This window comes from Orbicella faveolata, unplaced genomic scaffold, assembly GCF_042242905.1.
Source record: "Orbicella faveolata isolate gen_17 unplaced genomic scaffold, um_ofav_v1 contig_36, whole genome shotgun sequence".
NCBI lineage: Eukaryota > Metazoa > Cnidaria > Anthozoa > Scleractinia > Merulinidae > Orbicella > Orbicella faveolata.
This window is the reverse complement of record NW_028301565.1, coordinates 15,295,041-15,308,400: the sequence shown is the minus strand read 5'-3', so window position 1 is coordinate 15,308,400 and position 13,360 is coordinate 15,295,041. Positions and strand designations below refer to the sequence as shown.

At 41.4% G+C, this 13,360-nt stretch overlaps 2 protein-coding genes across 2 annotated transcripts; both read right to left on the bottom strand.

The window, feature by feature from the left end:
• Window positions 1–423: 423 nt before the first annotated feature.
• Window positions 424–7,582, bottom strand: LOC110055943 (high mobility group protein 20A-like). The gene is made up of 9 exons (XM_020762385.2): window positions 7,077–7,582; window positions 5,605–5,714; window positions 4,667–4,782; window positions 3,755–3,961; window positions 3,231–3,348; window positions 2,820–2,866; window positions 2,545–2,740; window positions 1,518–1,872; window positions 424–1,020 (listed from the first exon to the last, which is right to left on the bottom strand). Exons 1-9 carry the CDS (start codon window positions 7,382–7,384, stop codon window positions 987–989), a joined length of 1,491 nt encoding a protein of 496 aa, XP_020618044.2. The 5' UTR covers window positions 7,385–7,582; the 3' UTR covers window positions 424–986.
• Window positions 7,583–11,047: 3,465 nt separating this feature from the next.
• Window positions 11,048–13,129, bottom strand: LOC149102392 (uncharacterized). Its single transcript, XM_089274948.1, has 2 exons — window positions 11,885–13,129; window positions 11,048–11,677 (listed from the first exon to the last, which is right to left on the bottom strand). Exon 1 carries the CDS (start codon window positions 12,514–12,516, stop codon window positions 12,058–12,060), a length of 459 nt encoding a protein of 152 aa, XP_089131074.1. The 5' UTR covers window positions 12,517–13,129; the 3' UTR covers window positions 11,048–11,677; window positions 11,885–12,057.
• Between the last annotated feature and the right edge of the window lie 231 nt (window positions 13,130–13,360).

Genomic DNA, 13,360 nt, shown 5'->3' with positions numbered 1-13,360 from the left:
AAAGTCATTTTAAATAGGACATTTTCGCCAAATCCCGGAATTTAAGTGTCCCGAAAAACGCGCACCTGGAAATTGCGAAACGAACGTACCCAGAAAATTTTGTGTAATAAGGTCAGCGGTTCGAGGGGATTCCTACCATCAAGACAACCTCGTTCCCACTGGGAACGAGGCTGCCACCAAGCCCGAACCACCAACTCCATGTCACTGAATAATTCAATCCCAGAGAATACTGCACTTTAAAAAAGGATCGTGAGCGGATCCCTCGCCCAGACCCCCTTTCAAGAAGGGCCCACGTTCAATCCGCCATCTTTTCAACCTTTTATCAAACAAAATAAAACCTTGAATTTTCACCTTTGAACGAGGATCTGTATTGTGAGGGGAAATTAGATGATCATATCACCTCGTGAAATTAAAATCAGCAAGTTTTACTTTCTTGTCTTTTTTATTTAAAACATTTGCAGAATATCACCTGCACAATACGATAAATAACTTGAACTTAATTTCACATGAACTGTTCATTACAAAACGCCCATTATGGGCAACCTTTTAGGTTCGAAAACACTCCAGACAATAAACAGCCAAGTGGATGGACATCTCAAACGTTAACGAAATTTGATTTCGTATAAGCTGTTTGAATGGACATATATATTTGTAATTTTTTGACTTAGTTTTTCTCTCTTTCCAAAGTAATATGTTTTATTCCAGCCTCTGTGGTGATTCCGGCTCAAAGATTTCCCTCCTCGAACTCCGTCATAACCGACCTTGGAGTCTCGGCGGAGGAGAAAGCTACAAAGCCACTCGGATGAGCACCGAGTGTGCAAGGGAGCAGTCTCTTCTTGCATGTACAAGCGATCAAAGCAAATAAACTTTCGAGTATGAAAGTACTGAGAGATCATCATTGTTCTTAGGTAAATTCTGGCCTGAACATCTGCACCATCAAAGGCAAAGGCAAAAGGGCCTTCCTGAAGTCCACAAAATGCTCAGTCTTACTCCGCTAAATTTAAGCCTTTATCCGCATCACTGAAAAAAACAAAACAAAAACAGTCACCTTCACATTCATACAGTGGAATCGAGATTTCTCGAACCCTCATTTTTTCGAACCTCCCGATAACTCGTACCAAAAGTCGTTCCCTCTCCTCCGTTGAACAATGTAATTTTACCTCCGATTTCTCGTACTCTCCGATTTTTCGTTTCCCTTGGTGGGTTCGAAAAATCGGGATTCCACCGTAGTCTTCAAATGGCCTGTGCGCTTCGAATCGAACAACCGCAAATGTAACAAATGCTTGTCATGCTATAAATGTACTAAAACACGTAGGACTATTCTTGAAGTACTAAAGTAAAGTCTACTTCACCCTTTAAAAGCATAGAAAACTGAAGATCATTTCAAACTACGAGAAAAAACAAATCAGTTTCTGTACTTGAATTATCTCAACGAAGCAGAGATCCTTTACGAATTACACGTAGGAAGATTGAGACGTAACTTCTGTATGAAGCCAGTTATCGTTTCCAGAACTTACTTCGGAAAACCAAGGCGTGACACAATCTCTCGTACATTCGTGATGAGTCCCTCGTTCTCCTGGGGTGAGTCCAATATAACTGAATACAATCTGGTCATGTAAGAGTCAATGGTATCTAATGTCGGCACCTCGTTAGTGCCTGGAAGTACCAAGTTCGCAAACGCTTGAACGAGAGCTGCCCGAAGATTGCTCAGGTCATTAAGTAGCACCATGTTCGAGTTCCGTTGTTGGTTTGTCTCCATTTCGATTTTTCCTATTGCTTGTTTCAAGTTCTCGACGTGTTTGGAGGTAACTGAGTTCTGTTCCTCGAATTCTGTGGCCGCCTTGCGAAGCTGTCTTAGTTCATTTTCACGCACTGCAAAAAAGAACAAACAAGTTTAAAACTCCAAGCTGAGGATGACTTTTTAACTTACGATAGAGGGCCACTGGTTCGTCAGTTTTTTACTGTTTTGTGTTACCCTCTGTAAATAAAGTTGTTACTTACTTACTTACTTACTTTCCTACGTATAGTGTGTGTGCATACACGGTGTTATGTAATGTCGTCGTTCTGAAATACTCACACTAATTGTAAGATTTCGATCTGCAGAGATGTTTTGCCATTCAAATAAGAAGTATCTACATGACTATCACCCCTTTCCCTCTGACTTCTCCTTTTCGTTTCCCTTACTCCCTCTTTCCCTCTCCTTTCTTCAAACTGCCATGTACATGTACGTGCCCACATCGTTGTGGGCGTGGAGACAGCCTGTGATTAGTGCACTGGACTCCAGACCGGGCGTTCTAGGTTGTAACACAACAAAAGGACGCTCTCAGTGTCTCCCTCCATTTGCAGGGTACCCACAGCGCAAACTGCTACTTTGACCTGATAAAGTCTGGAGGGGTGGGCGGGTTTGGTGGGTAGACTGCCATGGATCTTTTCCATCGTGGGGAACCAGTCTTTTTCCTAACCTAAAGCCAGGATATGATCAGGGGGTGAGCGCCAACCCGCAACTGTATGAAATGGCATTTTGTATCTTATCCCTTTACGTACTTTCATTGTGTTTTAGAAATTCTTCCGTGAAGACAGGTGCGTTAAATCCTGGTAACTCTTCTTCTTCTTCGCTCTCGTTTAACCTTCCAGAAACTGTCTGCTTGTGCTTCCGGCCAAAGATGTGCTCTCTCTTGTTGTGGAGATTATTAAAGTACTGATTGCAAGGTTTGCAGTAGAGATCATCTTCTGCACAGAGCTGCAACAGAGCACAAGGAACACTTGTAATGATAAACGATTATAAAATAAACCATGAAATTAGTAAATTTTGATTCTACCTCAATGCCATTAGACATGCCATCTAATCCGTCAGAATTCTCCAAATCTGAAAGGGAAAGAGTATTGTTTGTAGTCCCACGGAGTGTCACTGAATATGGAAGAACTGTCTTTTGAAATAACCCTTCCTAATCCTATTGTCTATTACGTTTTCATTTTCGTATCAAATGGAGAATAATAATGCGATAAATCTATTGGGAAACGTTGTCACACATCCAACAATTAACAGAAAAGTTAGACAAACACTGATATCAAAATTATCGAGTTATAAGGCTACAAGCATTCTAGTTCAGTTCATACCTTCACTCACTCCCTCTACCGAAAAAAAGTTGTCGGGTGGGGCCGATGAGGGGCTCCCAGAGGGGAGGGTGGGCACGTTATGTGTATTAAGTAAAGAGGATATAAGAACTAACTTTTTCTCTTCCTTTCGGCTTGCTTCTTCAAGAAGTTTCTATAGGCATCTGTTTTCTGATATGCTTCCAATTCCATCATGTATCTTTCTTTGTCTTTCTCTGCATCATCTAAGTACCTCTAAAAGACGGAAAATTGCTCAGCTGCAATTTAAACACTAATATCTGATTGACTGACATTGCAATCAAAAGAAACCGTGTTGGGCAGTCACGATACCCTAATGTTAGTGCATTCAACTAATTCGACTCCAGATTAAAGGGCTGTATTGGACCAAGTTTTTAGCATTGTATTACTTGGCAAGAAACCTAGCTATTCTGAGTCACATTGCCTCTGTTTACCTACAGCTGTATAGGTCAGAGTATAAACAGTTTAACAGTCATTGTTAATAAATTATATATCATATTCTAATGTGCTCCAGTGTTATAGTATTCTCTATCATTATAGGCCTGTAATACATGCAAAGAGCTAGATATTGAAAGGCTGATACCCCCACAAAATGTGGATTTTGCAGGGAAATCATTCATACTTGTTTTTCCTCGGCTGACAGTTTAGTCCACTGAGCACCAAGTAGCTTGGTCACTTCAGGAAAGTTTAGCTCAGGGCGCTCTGCTCTGACTTTCTCCCGTTGCTCGTTCAGGAACCTCACATACCCAGTCAGTGGGGCCTTCGGTGCATTGCTGTCTCGAAATGTCTTGCGCCTTTTCTTACCCTTTGGCCATCCACCTTTCTTTTTCTAATGCAGAATTAAACGGGAAAGATGTTAGAAACTTTCTGTATACTGCTCTTTCAAGATATCAAAATAATAGAGCAATGATGTCCAAGTGGTTACTTAAGGCTACAGGTAGGTCCATGATATTCACAAACAGGAGCCTGTAGCAGCAGCAGTGATACCACAGCTTTATGCCATAGGATGCACGTGGCCGTGCAGCAACAAAGGAAGATTAAAAACCTTAAGAGTTTTCCAGATCGATTGACAAAGCAGGATGGAGGAGAGGGCTCAGGGGGATCTCTTCCTAAGTTCTTCTTTGAATTGGTCACCTGCCAACATACTCTCCTAGAGAGAGGTGGGACCCTACACTTAAAATGAATCTGACTAAAACAACCTCTCTGTTCACATATCACTGGCAAATTGGGAGTCCTGGCCTAGCACCCCAACTTTTACATATATCCAATCCACTGATTTTGAGGAGAATTTACAGTACATATATATCATGGTTTTGATAAAGACTGGGCGCCAGGCAAATTGACTGGCTGTGAGGATGATTTTTCTGCCTGGTTTGACCATCTAGAGGAAAGTTTTTCTTATAGAGAAGCTCCATTCAAAACGTTTTGCCTGCCTGTGAAAACCAGTGGCCTCCCTGCTGAAAACATTTATGAAACCCCTGGTATATGGAAGTCTCACAATGAGCATGGAAATGGATATTTCACTTGATCTTACCACTGACTTGTCCACGTCACCATGAGAGTTAGACACAGCTCTTGGTGTTTGAGTTTCCTGACAAACAGTTTCTTCTACTGAACCCCCTTCACTCTCACCTCCACTCAGGATTTCAACTGAAAGCAAATTATTCAGGCAATGAGCTGGAACAGGTTTCCCTCAAGGTCTAGATCAGATTCTTGAGTCATTAATGCATGTAGACACACTACACAAAATGTAAGTTACATGTAGACAACTGTACAGCCTTGCTACAAAATATGGGAAATTACATAGATATTCATGACAAGTGAGACATGACACGTAATCTATGAAGTAACCAATCTTATCTCAAGTCAATTTTACATAATATTGTGAAATACATGTCAAAAAGATTTTCCACATTTCTATTGAGTTTTAGTATGAACCTACATTGCACTAGTGTTCTATCATGAATACTGTTCTCTGATTGACTTATGCTATCAATTCCGTTGTAGGTAGTGAGTAGCTAGCTTAGCAGTGCGTGCTGGGGCCCACTTCTTTACTTTGTCAAAGTGTCTTTGAAGAGGATTTATATTAAAGTTTTGAGCGACTTAAACCGCATTTATACTAAAACAATTAGATTATTCACTCTTGATTTCTATTTGTGACCTGATAGAAATTTTGAGCTCATAATCTAACTGTTAAATAGAAGAATGACTGGAAGTTTTGGAGGATTAAAAATACTGTAGAACACAAGCTAAGACAATCATTCCACAGCATTTCTTAGTTTGCACAATCTGCCTTCAAAAAAGTAATAATTATAGACATAAATATAGAGATATTGAACACCAAAAAGAGCCAGGCTCCATGTAGTTGGGACTGATACCAAAACAAGACCTTTCTATGACCAATGCTCAGGGACATGAAATTTCTCTCATTTAAAGATAGAGTCAGACTGCTTAATAGCCTAATATTAGTACCTTGACTCAAGTCAGATACAAAATCTGCTTCAGATGTTGGTAAAGCTTGACTTCCTTGAGGTGTGTGATAACTGGTTACTCCATTATGACTAGCTGCTGTAAAATGAAGACTACAGAAAAGAAAGCAAACGATCAATGAAAAATTAAAAATACATTTTCATCGAAACATGTCATAATTTTATTTTCAATCCTACACTATATTACATGTTTTATCAGGAGCACTGAGAAAAAGTAATGCAAAGAACCCTTCTGGAAAGCAGTAATATGCCCCTGCCCTAGTTAATGCTCCCAGTGCTGGGTTGATACACCTTTCCACCCTCCCCTTCTCCAAGCAAGAAAGCATGCAGCAGCCTTGTTGCAGTGGCATCCTGTTCAGGGAATGGCAAAGCAACCCAAGACTGGCTGGCATGAATGATTTATTTTCCCTCCCTGTCTATGAACATGGCTTTAAAGATCCCAAGAAACCATGCCACTTGTGCCCAGGCACCACATCAAGCAAGTTGCAAACAGCAGTTCATTCCAATTTTTTCTTAGTTATTACTGCTTGGCACGGCTTATTTTCATTAGGTGGGAATATGGTTCTCCACTCGGGGCTTGTCACCTTGTCATAGTGGTGAAGCTTGCATGTCTCAATGACCCTAAGAGCTATGCCGGTACCTAGTCCCTGATGGGTTCTACCATGCCAGAGTGGTTGAGGGATAGAGGCCTGACAAAGGACAACCTACCCTCTGGTCATCCAAGTTGGGGTTTGGGCCTTTAAAGTCTAATCACCTGATGACAGACCTTGTAAAAATTATATGATTACAGAAACCTTAAAAATTCAAGACAATTTAATGAGTCTTAGGGGCACAGTGGTGCACAGTATGATGCTCCAGGGCTTTAAGCCAGGTAGAAATGCTAGAACCGAGGATGTCACAGGCTGGCCAAACACAATGTGGAAAGGGCGAGGTTCAGAGCAGGGTGGCAGTCCTGAAGTGAGGTGCATGCCGCAGCGCAAGGAAATAGTGGCTGGAGAGCAACTGTGGGGGTCTTATGCGCCACTCTGGTACAATGATTCAAGTGAAGGTGAAGGAAAAGTAGGCAGAGGAGGAAATAACATTTTCATCACCAGGTGATGTGTGCTTAGTAGACAGCAACTGACCATACGCAAAACACTGCGACACCAGAAGTCAATGCAGCCTTTGCTTGCTTTTAAAAAGATATTTTTTCTCTCCTTTTAATCAAACATTGTCTCCTATTTGATGTCGAATAAACCGCTGTTTAACTCATTTTTTAATGAGAAAATTAAATCAAAAAGTTGAGAAACTACTGAAACACACACTCAAAGTAAGCTTAATATCTTATAACAAAATTAGTTCAAAATATCAGCAATCATGGCAAGAATATATCCTCTGGGCATTATTTTGTACATATGAGCTCGGTTTTATCTTAAAGACCGCTGGAATATTCCTACACATGTACGTTGTACTAACCTGCCGTCCTCTCCTACGGTTGCCACAGCTAACTCACTGGAATCACCCACGTGTTTCACGTCTACAGAATCGAAACTTGACAGAGTAAAGCCAGGTAAAGACGTAACAGTGGTCGTGCCATCTAGTGTTGGAGTTAAAACGGCCAGGCCAGTTGACCCGGGCACAGAAGTAACGGAAAAAGTAGCTAGAGAGGTGCTGGAGATGGCCTGTGAGTCGAGAACTTGTGCTAATGCGGTTGCCGTCGCGCAAGATGTTCCATTGACCAGCGATGTGTCAGCGTGTAAAGTCGGATTTTCTCCAAGATCCATGACAAAAGTCTGCGGGTTCTTGATTTCTCACAGGAAGTGATCCTTCGTTCGAATGTTGTTGACGGAAGTGACTGTCTGGACGGTGTTTTAGAGGGGGGTTCGAGGGTTCTTCTTTTGGTTATTCCCACCAAAATGGCGGCCAACCCTCAATAAAGCCAACCACCCTCGAAGGACACAGGAACAATTGCCAATGTCCCGGATACTTATTCCCTGTTTCTTATATGTTGTTAATACCTCTATAGCAATTGACCGCTGACCGATATTGGACATCGGTTCTTCCCGACCAACCCGACCCTCGACCGACCCGGGAACTTTGAAATTGCTAAGGACTTTTTCTTGGCCCTATTGGAGCTAAAAGGTAAGCTAACCTCCGCTGCTATAGTAGGACATGCTGTATTGTGTTTTAAGGAACTCTGGCATTTCATTTGAACGAGGTAGCTAGCTTTAGAATTCAAGACTAGAGTGCAAAATCCATACGTATACCCTATAATATACCCACTTGTCGTGGGGGTTCCTTTCCACATTGCTGTTGATTTTGTGAGTGTGCATCAGTGTGCATGCGACATTTAGACTACTAGTTTCCAGTACGTAAAGATGGCAGTTTTTGTGAGTTTTAGCTAGAAAGCTAGAGTCTCATATGCCCTGTTTTGCACGTTGGTCGGAGGTCGGGGGAGGGATGATTAAGGAAGTATTGTTGGGGCCTCCAACCTGTGGGGCCTTTATAGAGAAAAGTGAGCATACACTAAAGCTATTTTGAGAAACGTTGTCCTGCAGGCCCGGGTTGTTCGAAAGGTGGATAACGCTATCCACCGGATAAATCACTATCTAATAGATAGCAAGGTTTGTTTTGCTAAAATTAATCCACTGGATAGCGATTTATCCGGTTGATAGCGTTATCCAGCCTTTGAACAACCGGTGCTAGAAGTGTAAAGGTCTAAAAGCGTACCTGACACTTTCGAAACTTCCGAAAAGTATTATGGGTGGGGTGGTTACTGTTCAGGTGTTTCAGTACAAAAGAAGGAGAAACCACAGATGAAGGTATTCACTATCTTTTCCTTCTATTAGGCTGAAACACCATTATCCTCAAGGAACTGTTGGTTAACTGACACTACCAATAATGCCTTTCAGCATCGCCACGTCTGCTTCTATGCTATTGTGAGACAATCTTTCCCGAAACAGCTATGTGCCACTATATACTACTCAACATGACTCAAAAAGTGTAAAGTAGGCTCATAACGTGTGCACATGGCTGAAGCAATCACATTCCTTTGATAACTTTCTAAAAGCTTGACACATAAATAAATAAAGTCATCTCTGTCAAACAGAGATGGCTTCATTTATTTATGTGTCAAGCTTTTAGCATGCTTAATTCAAGGCTTACAAGTCAAGTGCACAGATCGAACCGGTCAATTTTGAGGAGGGAGGAGCAGTGTTTCAGCCAGAAAATTTTACTTGAGGGCCAAATTGGCCCCTGAAGATCTTTTTTAGGGGCCAATTTTTTAGGAAAGGGGCCAATAAATTGAAAGCTACAGAAGGAAAAAATGCATCAGGGTACCAAGAAAAATAAAGCAGCTTATTAAGATCTACGATAAATTTTAATAGTAAGTGCTTTTTGAAGTGTTTCTACTCTATAAAGTTTGAAGTATGAAGGATCCATACGTTACAAGAGAACAATCCTTAGGTGTACATGACGAAGTCAATGATCAAGAGTTTGCAATGCATTATAGGGCGTTTCTTCACACGGTTAGCCATTTGGAAGTTTTCCGATGTGAGAGAATCAATACCGCAAATAGCACAGCAAAGCAAAAGGACGGATTGGCTTCTTTTCTTATGTTGAATGTTTTAGAATGATGAATGTTGAATGTTGAATGTTGAATGTTTTCAATATGATTTTCTAGAAGGACATTATGTGTGACAAAATAACACAGAGAAATGTAGTCGCCATTATGGGGACTAAACCAGAATTTTTGGTCGCCAAGGATGAAATGTTAGTTGCATTGGCGACCGATATGGTCGCAATTTCGAGTCCTGGGGTGGCTTTTAAAATACTATGTCTGTGTTAAGCCTGCAGCCTTGTAAAAAGAAAGGGCCAAATTGGCCCTTTTTTCATTTTTCTGGGGGCCATCTCTGATTCCAACGTGGGATTCCCGCAATGGCGCGGTCTGGCGGAAACACTGGAGGAGTATCTGCGCACTGGAGATGTTATTTTCCATTTCTACAAATTTTGCAACTTTTTGCCCTTACACTCTCAGGGTCAAGTTACAGTGTAGCATCTGACAAGACACTGCACACTAAGAACTGTAAAGTAAAGCTTTAGTTTGGTCATATAAAACAAAAGAGAAATTTACTTACATTGTTAAATATATTAATAATAGCTGAACCACTAGCACTGAAAGTATGATACCCCCTTTCTGCAGGCCTGCAGCCTTTATTTTTTTCTTGGAGGGGGGGGGGGGGGGGACAGGAGGGGAGGAGTGCAATCACACCCAAAGTGGACAAAACTATTGAATTGCACTTATTGATTGCCTAAGCCAATTATTTAGGAGAGTGGCAATTTCGAGACATTGTAATTGGAAAGCATTGCAGAGAATTTTATCTTAGTTGAATACAGTTGTTTGAGCAAGTTAACTTTCACTTAATACAGTTCTTCGGGTATGGAGATGGACTCATCCTTAAGGATTTTTAGAGCTGCAGCCTCTGTGGGTTTTGGCGGCAAACATATTTATCACCTCTTCTAAGTCAATGTTAATCTGTAAGTAGATGTGTACAATTGCAAGGGATAGAAGCCTTTCTTGGTGTCTTTGGCCCGTTGCATGCCCTGTTATATGTATGCAGCTGCCATTAACCACTTGAGCTGATAAAAACTCCACTATTTCCATTCTTTTGTTTCAGTTATTTATCACTTTTTGGTGTTAAAGATTTACGAGACAGTATCCTTCACTTTAACCGACTGTTAGACCTATCGAAATTCAGACCTTTGTTGTTTTCATTCCTACCTCAATCGTTCTCTTCCACGTTTCTCGTGGCTGGCCTCGCTTCCTTCTTCCACTATGCATTGTCCACCACAATGCAGTTTTTGTGATGCTATCCCGGTATTTCCTGAGAATAATCCCAAGCCATCTCTATCTCCCTTTGCGTTATTACAGCCATAACTGTGGTTATGTCCCGCTTGCCTGTCTTTTGATAGAGTTCCTTGTTTGTGATCTTCTTGGGCCAGTATATTCTGCATATCTTTCTCAGGCATGAAGTGTGGAAACCTGACAGTCTCCGTCTGTCTCTTTGGGTAACCGTGTAGCATTCTGCACCAGACAGTAGTACTGACAAGACGTTGTCGTTATAGACCTTTTTATTACATAGCTAGCTCCGCGAGCGGACAAGATGAATCAAATCCTGCGCTGTGATTGGCCACCCGAGCGGGCAAGATGGAGCTATCTTGCCCGCTCAGGACTACCCGCCGTGTCCCGCAAGAAAAATTCCCCGAAAGCAATATAATAAATCCTTTATTGACCAAGCTTGTTCGGCCAAGATGGCTGGATATTGGCCTCGTTCTTTTTTTGCGAGTTTATGGACCTCGACTCCGTCTCGGTCCATAAACTCGCAAAAAAAGAACTTGGCCAATATCCAGCCATCATGACCTCACACTTGGTCAATAACCCATATATCTTTCTTTTTTTCATTGATGTTAGACGACTTCCATACTTTATTCTATTAAACAAAGGATGATTTGGCTTTCTGGAGTCGGTTGGTAATGCCCTTCACAGTGGCATTGCTTTTGCTCATAATACTACCCAAGTAAGTAAATTCCTTTACTTCTTCCGAGTCTTCCTTTTCCAGTTGCACTGGTAATGGTGTATCCGCAAGCTGCATTGTCTTGGTCCTCTTCCCGTTGACAGTGTTCAGGCCTAGTTGCTGGGCAGCAAGCGCGAGTTCTGATGTTTTTCGCTGTAGTTAATCTCTAGTAGAAAACAAGAGTGCAACATCGTGGACAAAATCGAAATCTTGTAGCAAAGACGTTAGTGCCCACCTGATGCCCCCTTCTTTTGTTGCCTATCTTCTTCTTGCGCATTATCCGGTCAGTGGCTACTACGAATAAACTGGGCGACATGGTGCAACCTTGGCGTGCTCCACTCCTAACGCTGAACCAGTCCGTTAACTTCTCCTTACAGATAACACTACAGGAAAAGTTGTTGTACAAATGTTTGACGACGCTGACAATCTTCTCTGGGCATCTATACGCTAGCAGAATATTCCATAAGGTGTCTCTGTTGATATTGTCAAAGTCCTTTTCCAGGTCTATGAAATTAATGTACACCTTAGTATTCCACTCAATACACTGCTCAATGATATTTCGGAGCGTTAAAATGTGGTCCATGCACCCTATGCCTGGTCTTAAGCCTACTTGCTCTTTCCTTAAGGTGGTATCAATAGCATCCACACTTAACCTCACTTGGGATGATTTTACAGAAGATCTTGCTTGGTACTTAGAGGAGTGTTACTTACCTCAAGTTTGTACATTGTGTCCTATCCCCTTCTTGGGGAATTAAACGATCAGTCCATTGCACCAGTCTTCAGGTTTGGTCTCGGCATTTCAGATGTTATTGGATAGGTCGTATAACCAGTCTGTCGCCGTCTGTCTCTATTGGTCAATGAATATTCTACTGATAGTTTTTGTGCTAATCTTTGTGATGTTGCAGGCCCTTTCTTTTCGTTGATCTCTCTACGTTTGTCTCATCTCTTATCCAACTCTTATCTCTTTCCCTTTTCTTCTCTAGCACACATTCACATGCATATATAAAGTAGCTCTCGTTTGCTCTCCTCCTTTCTGATTCTGCATCCCTTTCTGCCTCTTCATCAATGTTACTTGGAGTCTCATATTTTTTTTTTTTACAGCTATAAGGAATTCTTTGCTGACATGTGGCTTTCTCAGCCCAGCAGTGTTGTACCTTTGCCTCTTTTCTTCCACCTTGGTGAGATTTCTTCTCAACTGTAGTTTGACAATTGCTGTAGAATAGAAGAAGGTGGAGGTCGCTTCCAACATCAGCACCTCTCTTTACGGTAATGTCGTGTTTCCAGCGACCATTGATCAAGACATGGTGCATTTGGTTCTTGACATTCCTATTTGGGAGATCCATGTTAACTTATTGATCTCTGTGCTCAAAGATGGTACCTCCAATAACAAGATCATTTAAACATAAATATTAGCCAGCCTCTCTCTATTCTAGTTCATCTCGCCACAACCAGTTTCCCATAGTCTTTTTCTTTCGTTAGAGCTTCGTACTTTGATGTTCAGATCTCTGATCACTAGCAAAATATCGTGTGAGGGCACATTATCTAATAATTTTTCTTAGCTCTGTCAACACCGTATATTTTTCAGCGTCAAATCATCCAAATGTGTTGAGGACAGGGATGCAGTTATCAGGGTGGCCCGAAGTGGGACGCATCTTAGCGGGAAACACTTTCCCGCAAGGAAGAAGATTCAGGCTCGTCGATGGTACCAACATCCGCCATTGCTGCTTTAGCGCTTCTTGTGATATGGAATGTATTTTTCTCGTGGGAAATCGCTGAACTGGATTGTTTCTGGTATAGAACTGAGTATTGTTTGAAGAAAATAGCCAGCAAAACACAGGGCTAAGCCGATCAGCTAGGCCTTTCCACAAATATCATGGAAAATCGCGTAAATATCTTTCCGGAAATCTCAGAAAATCTTCTTAATATCACAAAAAATTTTTTGGAAATATCTCGAAAACCCCTCTAAATATCTGTTATTTTTGTCGTAAAAATACACTGACTTTGTATTACTTAGGCCAAAATTTTCAAAATTTTCTTGCAGTAGTAGGAGTTGAGGAAGAAGATTCAGGCACGTCGATGTTACCAACATCTGCTGCTTTAGCGCTTGTGATATATAAATGTATTTTTCTAGTGGGAAATTCCTGAACTGAATTGTTTCTGGTATAGAACTGAGTATTGCTTCAAGAA